This window comes from Notamacropus eugenii, chromosome 2 (genome assembly GCF_028372415.1).
Source record: "Notamacropus eugenii isolate mMacEug1 chromosome 2, mMacEug1.pri_v2, whole genome shotgun sequence".
Lineage (NCBI taxonomy): Eukaryota > Metazoa > Chordata > Mammalia > Diprotodontia > Macropodidae > Notamacropus > Notamacropus eugenii.
In genome coordinates this window covers 200397992-200410660 of record NC_092873.1, presented here as the reverse complement: position 1 = coordinate 200410660, position 12669 = coordinate 200397992, and the positions used below count along the sequence as shown (strand labels likewise).

Sequence of the window (12669 nt, the reverse complement as noted above, 5' to 3'; positions counted from 1 at the left end):
AAACTTCTCATTTAACCATCAGATTAATGAGTAATATTTATGTAAAAACAACTGACAAAATGATTGAGTCTGACATAATTTTATTCTCTCATTTCTTCACTATTTCTCAGAATAGGAACATGCTTCAAAACTTAGTTGTGCAGAACCGCTATTGGCCATTAAAATTAATCAGAGCTTGACAGCCTTTACATGATGTTCTTCTAATTCTGCTTAACTTAATTCAGCATCATTTCATCTAGTCATCTCAATGTTTCTTTGAATCTTTGATATTTTTCTTCTCTTAACACATTGTTTTCTTCTCTTAACGTGTTTAACCATATTAATATTAAGGTAGGTGCTCTTATCATCATTTTATAGATGAGGAAACTGTTGTCAAAGACTTGGTAGTATGTGAGGCAGGCTTTGAACTCAGGTCTTCCTGACTTGTAAGTCTACCACTCCATGCACTGTACCACCTAGTAGATAGTTCATGTTTCTGTAATCCCCTGGGACTAGAGACGATTTATGTTTTTGTCTCTAGCACCTGACACATAGGCAATTAATGTCTGTTAATCAACAGTTACAGTTGTTTTCCTGATAATCTGGCACATCTTCTCCCAGCAGATTCTTAATTTTCCTGTCTTTGCACAGCCCCTCCAACACAGACCGTTTCAGCCTTGTATTATCTTCTCTGTTTCAAGGTTGTGGGATGACACATGATTTGAATTAATGTTTCTTTTCAGATATATTTTATGAATCCTGTGTACTTTAAGAAATAGTAATATCATTAAAATTTAGAGTCATAGTATTTTAGAACTGAAAGGGAACTCTGTTGCTAAGGCTAATTGACTTGCACAACATCACATTGTTAGTGAATAAGAGCCAGACTTTGAACCCAAGTCATCTGATCCCATGTGTTGGACTCCAAAATCTAGCTTCTGTCGATTGGATTCATGTTCTCATGAGGCATTGTTATGAGATATTGGAATATTCTTTTCAAAATTTTGAACATTTGTATCCAGCATTTGTTTTTATAGAATAGTTTGTACTGTTTGATGCCATTGCTTCTAAAGAGATAGACATGATGTTGTGTCTGTTTCTCCTATAACTGAGTTGTATATGAATGTACAAAAGCATACGATAAAACTGATTTCTGTTTTTCTTTCTAGATTTATTCTAGGTTATTAAGATGATTATAAATATTTTTAACCCCGTTTTGTCCTTGTCACATAGCAACCACAATATGATAATACTTCACTTCAGTCTTCATTTACCGACCGATCAATATCTCACCCTGAACATGAGGAACTTGAACGAAAGCTTAGTTCTGCTGAAAAAGAGCTTCTACAGCTCAATGAGTTTCTCAAGCAAAGTGCAAGCAAATCTAATGAAGAGAAGAAGAAACTGGAAGAGAAGGTAAACATTTTTTACGTTTTATTTTCTGATCTCTTAGTATAGTGGCCACTTAAACTCAATTGATTGGCTTTATTGGTTTCCAAGACAGTCTGCAGATCTGGGAAAAATCTTGAAATCTTTCTTTGGGAGCAGGAATCCTGGATATGTATGTGTTTATATAACAGATGAGCATATAATTATTTTATAAAATGTGCTGAATGTGCAATATTTAAACTATTAAAATTTAAAATTCCTCTAAGACTTTTGGGGCACCCTGGATATATAGAAATGTTAAATTATTTCTTTGTAACCAGTATGTATAATTTGTAAAGTTATATGCCAGGGTCAAAGTTTGACACCAGTAAATTATTTTCTCTTGTATAGGAGTAATAATCTTTCACCCTACTGTCATCATTTTCAGTTTGTGTCTTGCTTCCAGGAAGAATTAAATCAGGCTAAGTTTTCCATGTATGATTTGCTTGGATTCAATTTGAAATATTTGACCAAGCAGAAACTCTGCTTTTCTGAGACAAGAAGACAATACAGTATACTGAAAAGAGCATTATATTTTGATTTAAACGCCCTAAATTCAGATCCTGTCTTTGCCACTTAATACTTGTGTGACCTTTATCTCTGCTCCTCAAAGTTGTTCGTCTGCAAAATGAGGGAGTAGTACTAAGTGATCACTAAAATACCTTCCAGTGCTAAATCTGTTTTCCTGTTATCCTATTGGTATAGCATTTAAACTTTTTTTCATAGCACTTGCCATTTCTGATGTTATTTCATCTTTATCCTAGCCTTGTGAGATGATATCCCTATTTTATATCTGAATAAGTTAACCTACGGAAACTTTAAATGACTTGCCTAGTGTTAAATAGATAATTACTAGCAGAGTTGGGCTTAGAGCCAAGTTTCTTGATGTTGAACTATTGCTTTTTCTTTTCAACTTCCTAAGTTATAGTGAGCTTAGAAATTGGTGTACTCTCTGCATTCAGCTAGGTTTGGGCTCCCCAATATATGACTTTACCTTCATCATACTTACTGGCATTTGTATCATTAAAATGGAATTTATTGTCTACAAATGCGTATTACAAAGTTCTCTTACCTGATCATCTGTTTTCTGTGACAGCTGGCAAGTAAAAATTCCTCAAGGTCCTCTGTCTTATGCCTATTCCACAGTGTATTTTTCTAGTACAATGTCATAGTTGCTATGAATAGTCTGTAAATAATCATTGATGGTAAGGGTAGACAAGTATTTTCCCCCTTAGATTAGTCAATCTATTAATTATGATTTAATGAAAACATTATAAGAATTTATCAGTCTTCAGCTTTATTTTATTTTTCTTTAATCATTCTTCATCTGCTTCTTCTTATTTTTTTAACCAAAGTAAATACTATTGATTGTACAATGTAGGACTCCATTTTCTGTTACTTCCCATCTCAGGAAATAGGAATTCATCTTGAAAGTTCTGAGTAAGATAACTTCTAAAATAATTGAATAGTTGTGCTCATACTTAATAAGAGAGGGTAATTTATATTGACTGAGAATTAATGTAGTTAAATTAAGATTCTTTTTATAAAGTTTTCTTTTGTAAGACTTTAATTTCATCATATTGTCTTATTAAAGAAGTCAGAGTATCAGGGTTATAGTTTTAGGCAAATTTCCTATTTACCTTAATCTTTTATGATTTGAACCTATTTTTCCTCTTTTTTGTATTCTCTGAAGTAATACACACCTACACAAGTAAACCTAAATAATATATTTAGAACATAATATCATGTATTTTCGTAGTAGTACACATTGTTACTGGAGAGTTGACGCAATACTCAGTGTAGTTAATTGTTCCATCATCTACATGCTGCTTTTAATTCAAGGTTTTTTATCACCGATCAGTTAAGTACAATTTTACTAATCAACATTTAGGGTAAATTGTGTTTTGTCTTGTAGGGTGAGTCTCCAATAATGTTTTTCAATGAGGATTGACATCAGTGACAGTAGAGAAGCTCATTGTATTCTTTATCTCCTGGGCATATCAAACAGAAATTTTTCCTAAAAAGTATGGAAGAAAAACCAGTTTCCTTACCTGAGCCTTACTTTGTCAAAATAGCTTCATTTAAATGGAGCGAACTTGAAATTTGAATTATAATATCTAGGCCTGGATAAACTTCATTCATGGGTTCTGAAAGAACTGGATGATGTTATTGGTGAGCCACTGTCAGTAATTTTGAAAGATAATGGAAAGCAGGAAAGGTATTGCAGATCTGTACAACGTCTAGATTTGTACTTCAATGATGGACACCGTAGGTCATAACACCACTTGCCCGAGAGGCTGATTTCAGTTCTTTTAAAAATTTTATGATATCATCTAGAAGGGAAATATGGTGACAGCAAAGATGTAGCATGCCTTCATCATGAACAGGTCGTGCCAAACTAAGTTCTCTTCTATTTTTGACTGCATAGATCTGATAGACTGGTAGGTTAGTAGACTAAGTAATTAGTTAGACTGATAGATAGACAAAGCATGTAACTATACTTCAGCAAAGATTTTTTTCAAGTTCTACGAAGAGAATCGAGAAGAAGCTCTCATGGAATGTCATTGGCTTCCTCTTCGCTCTATTCTATGTTATCTCATCATTTAATTTAACATTTTTTTCAGTGACTTAGATAAATACTTATAATTGTCAGATTTTCAGATAAAAAAGGTTAGTTTAACATGTTAGTTGATAGAATCCGGAAACTGTGACAGACTGGAATGATAAGCCAAATTTAGTTTAGATGAATGTGAACTCTTACACTTAGACCCCCAAATAAATTAGGTTTCACAAGTGTAAGGGTGGGGAGGTATTCCTAGACCATAGTTCATGTGAAAAAAGGTCTGACTGGGTATTATAAGTGGACAATATGATACTTTTTTTCTTTTCCATCTACAAATTTCCATCTTGGTGATATCATCAGTTCCCAGGGAATTGTCTCTATGCAGGTTATTCCAAAATCCATATAGCCAGCCCTTAATCTTTTAGTCTTTACTTTGACCTCTAGTTCTGCACCATCAGCTGTCTGTTGCTTATTTGCCTTGATGTACTGTAGGTGCCTCAAATTTAACATATCCAATATGAAATTCATTATTTTCTCTCCTAACCTGCTCCTCTTCCAAATTTCCCTATTTGTTTTTAGGGCAGCAAATTCATTCCATTTACCCAGGTTCATGATTTCCAAGACTTCCTTGACTCTTCTCTTTCTCTCAGTACCAAGAGCCAATCAGTAGCCATCGCTTGTCTATTCCATCACTGCAGTATCTCTTGCAAATTTCCCTTTCTTTCCTCTTGTGACAACTATACACCACCTTCATCAACCTCTCATCTAGAGTACTGCAATAGCCTCATAAGTGATCTTTTTTTTCCACTCATACCAGTTTAATACATCTTCCACACAGCTGACAAAAATAATCTGCCACAAATCTGATCAAGTAATGTTCCTGCTTACTAATCATCATTGGCAGAATATAAAGTCTTCACTTTGATATGTTTTTAAAAATCCTCCATAGACTGATTTCGTAGATTACTTACTATTCTCTAAACTGAACATTCCAATCCCTAACATGTGTGCATCACACTCATGGTTTAGGGCCAGTTCTTAGAATCCTTAACTTCTTTCAAGGCTTAGTTTACCTGCTACCTCTTTTAGGAAACTTCATGCTCTCTTGCCATTTTTAATTTTCTTTCCCACTTTGGATCACCCAATAGAATGTAAGTTCCTTGTGGATCAGAACTCCTTTTTATTTTATCTTTGCGTTACCCAGCATAGAATCCTTTTCTGACAGATTGTGGAGCTACTAGAGTTTAGAAGGTCCTTTATAGTGCAGTACCATTTGAAAATTGATTGATATAAATGGGTGATAGTGTACCTAATTTGAAGTAACAAGAATAGGAATCAAAATAAAATTTGCCCAGGACTAGGCCAGGTTACTAGCCAGATCTTTCCTCCTGCAAGAATATTTGAAGAGATGTGATGTGGAAGAGTGATTAGATTTATTCTGTCTAGCCCAAGAAAACTGAGATAAAAACATCGTATAGAAATGAGAGAAGTAAATTTTGATTTACTACAAAGAAAAATTTCTAATAATTAGAGCTATCTAAAAGTTGATTGGCGTGCCTGAGGAGATCATAGGGTCTTACTCATTGGATATCTTCAATCAGAGACTGAATTACTGTTTTTTGGCTGTCATGTAGAGAGGATTCGTGTTTGTGTAGGGTTTGTCTTATGTCCTTTACAACTCTGAGATCCCTGATTCTGTGTTAGCTTTCAGAAAGGAATTTTGTGAAAGAGATTAGATTTATTCTACTTAAACCCACTGGACAGAATTTAGGAACTGAGGATGGAAATCATAGATACATTAATAATGGCAACAACAATAGCTAGCGTTTACATGATACTTTAAGGTTTGTAAAACTTTAAAATATTATCTGATTTTATCTTCATAACAGCTTTGTGAGGGAGGTAGGTACTATGATAATAGCATTTTACAGATGAGGCAGCTCAGTCTGACTGAGGTTAAGTGACTTGCCCAGAGACACAACTGGTAAGTTTCTGAGTCTGGATTTGAACTTATGTCTTGACTTCAGATTCAGTGCTCTCTCTCCTGTACCACCTACCTGCCATATAAGGAGGCAAATTTCAGCTTCATATGAGAAAAATTAGGTAGCAGAGAGGTCTAAAAATGGAATTATTTGCCTTTTTAAGCAAAAACAAATGAAATCAAAATACCAAAGTTTTGAGTATAGGAAGAGATTGTTCTTTGGAGGGAATATAGATAAGCTTTTAAAAACCAGAAAAATAATTTAGGAGCTTTAAGTGGTAGGAGTGATCACCTCCTTTCAGATGATCATTTAAGTATCTTCTTCCTGTCTCATCTTTGTTATTGATCTTAATTATTGTGGTAACTATTGCTGATTTTTGTCTTTTGAAAAATGATTATTTTCAAATAGTGTTAAATAACTAATATACATATATACAAAACATACACATTTGTGCAAATACTTGTTACCTTATCGATTCAGGTTCATGTGCATTTATTGGCTTAAAGTAAGTAAAAGTGTGTGTGTGTGTGTGTGTGTGTGTGTGTGTGTGTGTGTGTGTACACACATGCATATACACGCATTAATTGTTGTAATAATGTTTTTATTGTGAAATAAGTGCACCTGTTGTATCCAGTGATTCTGAATATTGAAACACAGGTTTATTCTAATGCAGTTTCATATAAACATCAATTAAACATATATTCTCGTTTTAGCTTAAAACAAGAGATAGGTATATTAGTAGCCTGAAAAAGAAATGTCAGAAGGAATCTGAACAAAACAAAGAGAAACAAAGACGAATTGAGACCTTGGAAAAGTACTTGGCTGACCTGCCAACTCTGGATGATGTACAGAACCAGAGCCAACAGGTAAAGAGGGGCTCTTGCTTTTTATTGGGATGAATAATAAAATATTGAAACATGCTTCTTGAGGTTTAATGAATTTAAATACTGAAGTGAAATATTTTTATCTGGGTGTGAGTTAATCTCATTTGTTTAATTCCATTGGATTAAAATATATCATGGGCTTCATACATCTAAATGCATAGTACTTCAATCCTATCAAAAATTTGCTTTGTTTCAAATGAACCTGTATGGCACAAATGCTCATAGGGCTCTTGTTGAAGCCCAGTTCCATTCCAGAGAATATCAATTAGATATATTTTTTTCCCCTGATGTTTTTAAACTGTTCTCATGACCTCTTCTTTATACTTTTTCCTAGTCCTATCCCAAAAAAGTCATTTATTTCCAACCAGTTTCCTGGTCCTTTGTCATTATTCCACCCGAACTGTATCTATTTGCTTCTATATCTTCCCCAAATTGGCTCTGTGACCAATCTGTTATCTTGAAATAATTGTTCCTTCAAAACATTGTGACAATTACTGAGCTTAAATGATCTATTTTTTTTAACTCAAGTTCTTCAAGACAGTCCCCCCTGTTGTCAAGCCCTTTCCCATAGTCTCTTTCCACATGAATATCATTATTCTTCACTTTGCCTTCCCCTTAATCCTTGCCTAATCTTTTATTCTAAAGTGAAATGACATTTTTCACAAGAAAGTGTGAATGTTGAATGTATGTAGTGTGTTTGGAGTGAGGATATGTGCTTTGGTTTAGAAAGCTGTATAAGGAATAGAAGATAAGACGATGAAAAAACTAAGGAAATTCCATGGTAGGTTCTGTGAAAAGTAGTGATGGTAGAGATCCAAGTAGATGAAATTTCTCAGATTTTTTCCATCTCTCTGCCACGATCTGTTCTCCTGCCTCGTGTTTCTTCTTTCTCCCCAGCCTTGACTCCATCTCTCATACTTTGTGTGAACATGCGTGAAATTTCTAAGAAATGAAAGTGAAACTAGTGTGCACATTTTGTTCCTGAGAATATGAAATCTCCAAAATAAACGTTCTGATAGTCATTTATTAAATTGTTACCTAACTTTTGTGATATAAACACTTTCTCTTAGCTGCAGATCCTAGAAGAAAGAAACAAGAACTTAGAAGAGACTGTAAAAGATATGGAGAAAAATCTTGGAGAGATCAGAATTCAGTGTCAGGAGAAAGAGGTGCAGCTAGCTTGTCAACGGAAGAAAGAAAAGGAGTTGGTTACCACAGTGCAAAGGTGTGAAATCTGTTAGTTTTTTCAGTGTGGCATTAGACTATCTTAAATTTGGAAATTGGAGATTTGGATTAAGTAATTCAGATGCAAATAATAACTACATATGTACTTACGGTAAAGTTGTGACATTAATAAAGGGGAGTATGGTTTCTTTGTGGAGAGTTCTGCCATTGGCCAACATTGCATAGCCTGATATCTACATAATGTTTAAGAATGCAACATTGTTATCTTGTCAAGAGTTTGGGGTTAATAGAGAAAAGAAACATTAATTTGATATTGCTAACTTCTCAATGCTGATACAGGCTTCTTATTTCACTGATTTGAGGGATAATTAATAGACATTCACAAGAGAAAATAAGTATTCCATCTATTACAAATTGTTTCTTTTATATCCACCTCGGCAGTCTAATTAAGTCTTGGCACACTTAATTTACTTGGTGTCTGCTACATAACATGTATGCCTTCAACCTTTCATCCTTGACCCAGTCACATGCATTGCTATGCAGTTCATCTTAGTTCCATTCTACTTTCTTTATGTGGTTAAAGCTACAGGAACATTCCTATCACTGTTTAAGGGTTGGGGCAAGTCTTCTGTGAACCAGCTGAATTCTTTCAGGAGTATGTCTATTCCTTCTCTTGATAATCCCGAATAGTTCTATATATTGCTTGTAACAAAGCTAGCATAACCAAAGGGTAAGAAGGGCCCAGGTTAAATGAGGATATGATGAAATAGTGCCCAGCTAATCTAACTCAGATCAAGTCACTAGGCCAGAAAACTATATTCCAACAGCCTTTGTATCATTGCTGAGTAGCTTTTGGTGGTATTTAAACATGATCAGGAGAGATGTCTGAAGACTGATTTACAAGTATATGTCAAGATTTTCAAAAAGTCAGGACATAAATTCTTCAGCCTATATATACTGAGAGGTTTGATTTTGTTTCCTGGCAAAATTCTTGAATATATTTTTAAAGGATTGGCTCATCAGTGCTTAAAAAGGGAACTGGTGATCTCTAAGAGCTAGCATGGATTACAAAACGGCAGGTTATGGCACTATATCTTTTAGACAGATTAACTATGCTAATAAGTCAGAGGAATGCTGCATGCCTGAATTTTGGTAGGGCTATCATTGTTGATTCTTAGATGTCCTTATGGATAAGGTGGAGAGATACAGGCCAGATGCTCCTGTAGTAACATAGATTAGAAACTGCTTAAAGAACTCAACCCAGAAAGTAGCAATTAAAAGATTAATGCCAATTGAAAGCTCTCTTGATGTGATGCAGAGATTTATTTTAATTGTTCTATTGTCAAAAATCTGGAAGGGGTTAACATGTTAGGTGACAGGATGGAAATCCAGAAAGATAGCAGCCAGCTAGAAAAAGGGGATGAATTTGGTAATATTAGATTAAATAGAGATAAAGGTGGCGGGCTACACTTACTTGTGTGATTTTTGTATAGTTTTTGGAGGGGAGCAGGGGAACTCCAGGACCAGATGTGGGAGATATGGCTAGATTGTATGTAGTTTGTATAAAAAAAGACCTGGGACTTTTGGTGAATTGTAAGCTCAATAAGAGCCAGGAGTTTGATGAAGCAGCCAGGAAAGTTATTGCAGCCTTAATAGAATAGACTATAGAATAAGGAAGATGATCTTGCTGTTCTCTGTTCTGATTAGAACAACCACACTTGAATGTAGTGCTCAGTTCTAGACACTACTTTTTAGAAAGAGAATTGATAAATTGTAGAATATTCAGGGTGTAGGGTGACCCAGATGGCAAAGGGACTTGAAGTCCATCATAATAGGATCACATGAAGGAAATTAGAATGTTAACTTGGAGAAGAAATGACTCAGGGGGAAACCTGGTAACTTTATTCAAGTAAAGTTTGAGTGGTAGAAGAGGGATTAGACTGGTTTAGAAGTGCGCATTATTCTACTTTCATCAGGCATTCTTTCACTGTAGTCTTGTTAATAATTGTGGAGGTTTTGTATTTTCTGAGCATTCATTCTTCTGATTTTAAGAGCCTTTGTGCTGATTTGTGTTCTGGACTCATTTAGGGGTTTTCTCATGAAAATTTTGGGATATCAGCCTTTAAAACAAAAAACAAACATTATCACTTTCTGATCCCTTTTCCTTTGCTGGTTTGCAAAACTGCCTCTATCAGATATAAGGGGCATTTGATATATATATAGGTATTTAAAATTAGAGAGCATAAGAGAAGTGTAAACGGCACTATGTTCTTTTACTTTGGTGAAGTTCTAGGGTTATTACTGAGTGGAGTACCGGAGTCTCTTCTGAGCAGACAGGACTGGGCCTAGCCATTTTTCAATCTCCTTAGCTTCAGTAAGGAAAATTGGCCTCCTTCTCAATTCCCATTTGACTCATCTCCTTTCCTCCTCAGATCTGGGCTGAATTAGTTTCTCTCTCTGACCCTCTCCCTCTCCGTCTCCCCTGGGCAAAGTCAGTGTGTGCCATTTGCCATAGGATAGGCAGAGAGTGAGGGGATGAATGCTCACCTTGCACAAGCCTAGAAGCCTGCATATACCCTTGCAATAGGAATCCATTGTGAGAAGGGTACTGAGTTAAAGCTTAGAGCCACTTCATAAGGATTTTCTCTGATTAAGATTTGTTCTTCTTTTTCCCATAGATTCAGTTATGGTTGTTCTGTATAGCTATCCATAATTCCCCTACCTTGCTCTTTTTTTTTTTTTTTTGAAGATTAGAGAGTTATGGGTCTTGCAAACATGATTACATACATGTATCACGTTGCTTTCTAGTATAACTTATAATAGGTTGAAACATTACCTCCTCATGAAGCTTTCCCTGCCCTTCTAGCTAGAAGTACTCTCTTCTGCTTGTGAACATAGTACTTAATCTCTTGTTTAATTTTCATAAGTAATAGAGCATACACATTATCATGCTTGTTAAAAATGGAAAGTCAGTGAAGCCAAAGAGCTTGTCTTATTTTTCTTTTCAGACTCCCACTGAAATGAGTTTTGTACTCATTTGTTGAATGAACATATTTGAATGTGTTTAAATGCATTTGTATCTTGTTGGGTTAGTCTCTGAACTGAATGTAAAATGAAGTAGCCTTATTGTGTAGATCTACTTTATTTAGTACTATTCGGTAATGTTAATGGAATCCACCATCATTTTCTGAAATGGGAAAATGTTTACAGTCAACAGTCTACCAATAACTTTCTTAAACTTACATAAATAGAATAAGGTTTGGGTTCTAATTTTGGCTTTGCCATTAAAAGTATGTGAACTTGGCCAAATGAACTCCCTGAACCTTAGTTTCCTCGTCTGTAAAATGAGCATGTTGGATTAGATGACCTCCAAGACTTCTTCCATTTCTAAAATTCTACAGTAGTCTGTGATTAAATGTCAATTATATGGTTTATTTAACTTTCTGAAATACTTCTCAGGTTCTTTGATCAATTTCAGCAGCTAATTCATTTAAGTGATACTCTTGAAATCTCTTGGTATTTAAAAATCTATACCATGAAATTGCTTATTGGAATAAATATATGTAAAAAGCCATTGAAACATTAATGAATATTTTTGTTAATCAAAACAGTTGCTTAAATAGTCACACTACTCATCACATAAAATGTTCAAAAAATAATTTTTCTGCATTTAGAAAAAAATCATAGAATTTTATAATTGGAAAAGGTATTAATGATCAATTAATCAAACCCTTCATTTTACAGGTTAGGAAGGTGAGACTCAGAGAAGGGAAGTGACTTGGTCATCTTGATAAAGCTAATTAGTAGCAGTGTCAGGATTAGAACCTCCAGACTCTGATTCCAAATCAAGGGCTCTTTCACCATGCTTTTTTTTTTTTTTCACCAGACATTTTTTTTTCCATTATTATAGCTGACTGCCCTTTACATCCAAAAAACTTTAATCTTGATAATGGATTTTGTTTCTCTTGAAATCCTAAAAATACTTATAAGTATTCTTTTGATACTAAATTAGGAGGAAGCAAGCCATTCTAGAAAGTATTTATGCTTTTTTATTTTGAGACTGATTGTGGAAACATTTTTATGACAGATGATAAAGTACTACAGAGCCGTCCTACATTAGTAATAAATAAAAACTCTCTGGAGCATCCTTTTTCATCACTTTTTATTTGTGACCTGGCCAAGTTAACTCACTGATGTCATTGTGCAGTTCAGGACCGTTATTTATCTTGTAGATTCGAAGTACGGCACTTTTTTTCCTTTCCTGGAAAAGAAGACAGACTCATGTTAGCTGTGTTAACTGGGTGAAAAGGGAGGATAATTCACCTCAATCTAGAAATAGAAGATAAATTTTTTCTTTGTGTTTTTTTGCAACACACATACAGAGAATAACAAGCCAGAGCGAGAGACTGGACCCAATTCTTTTTCTGTTCCCCCCCCGCCAAAGTCAGGAGGACCTGAGTTCAAATCTGGTCTCTGACACTTAGTAGATAGATGTGTGAGCCTGGGCAAGTGTCTTAACCCTGTTTGTCTCAGTTTCCTCATCTGAAAAATGAGTTGGACGAGGAAATGAGAACCACTTTTGTATCTTTGTAAAAAAAAAAAAATTCCAGTGGAGTCACAAAGAGTTGGACACAACTAATACTACAGT

The 12669-nt window shown here is 34.8% G+C and overlaps 1 protein-coding gene across 5 annotated transcripts in view; it reads left to right on the top strand.

Annotated features, from left to right (window-relative positions):
* Positions 1–12669, top strand: part of CEP85L (centrosomal protein 85 like) — a 205696-nt gene that overhangs the window by 176938 nt on the left and 16089 nt on the right. For all 5 annotated transcript variants that reach the window (XM_072643149.1, XM_072643151.1, XM_072643147.1 and 2 more), the window contains 3 exons: positions 1213–1395; positions 6666–6818; positions 7907–8061. In XM_072643149.1, coding sequence (XP_072499250.1) covers positions 1213–1395; positions 6666–6818; positions 7907–8061 — 491 coding nt within the window. The remainder of the gene's footprint in view (positions 1–1212; positions 1396–6665; positions 6819–7906; positions 8062–12669) is intronic.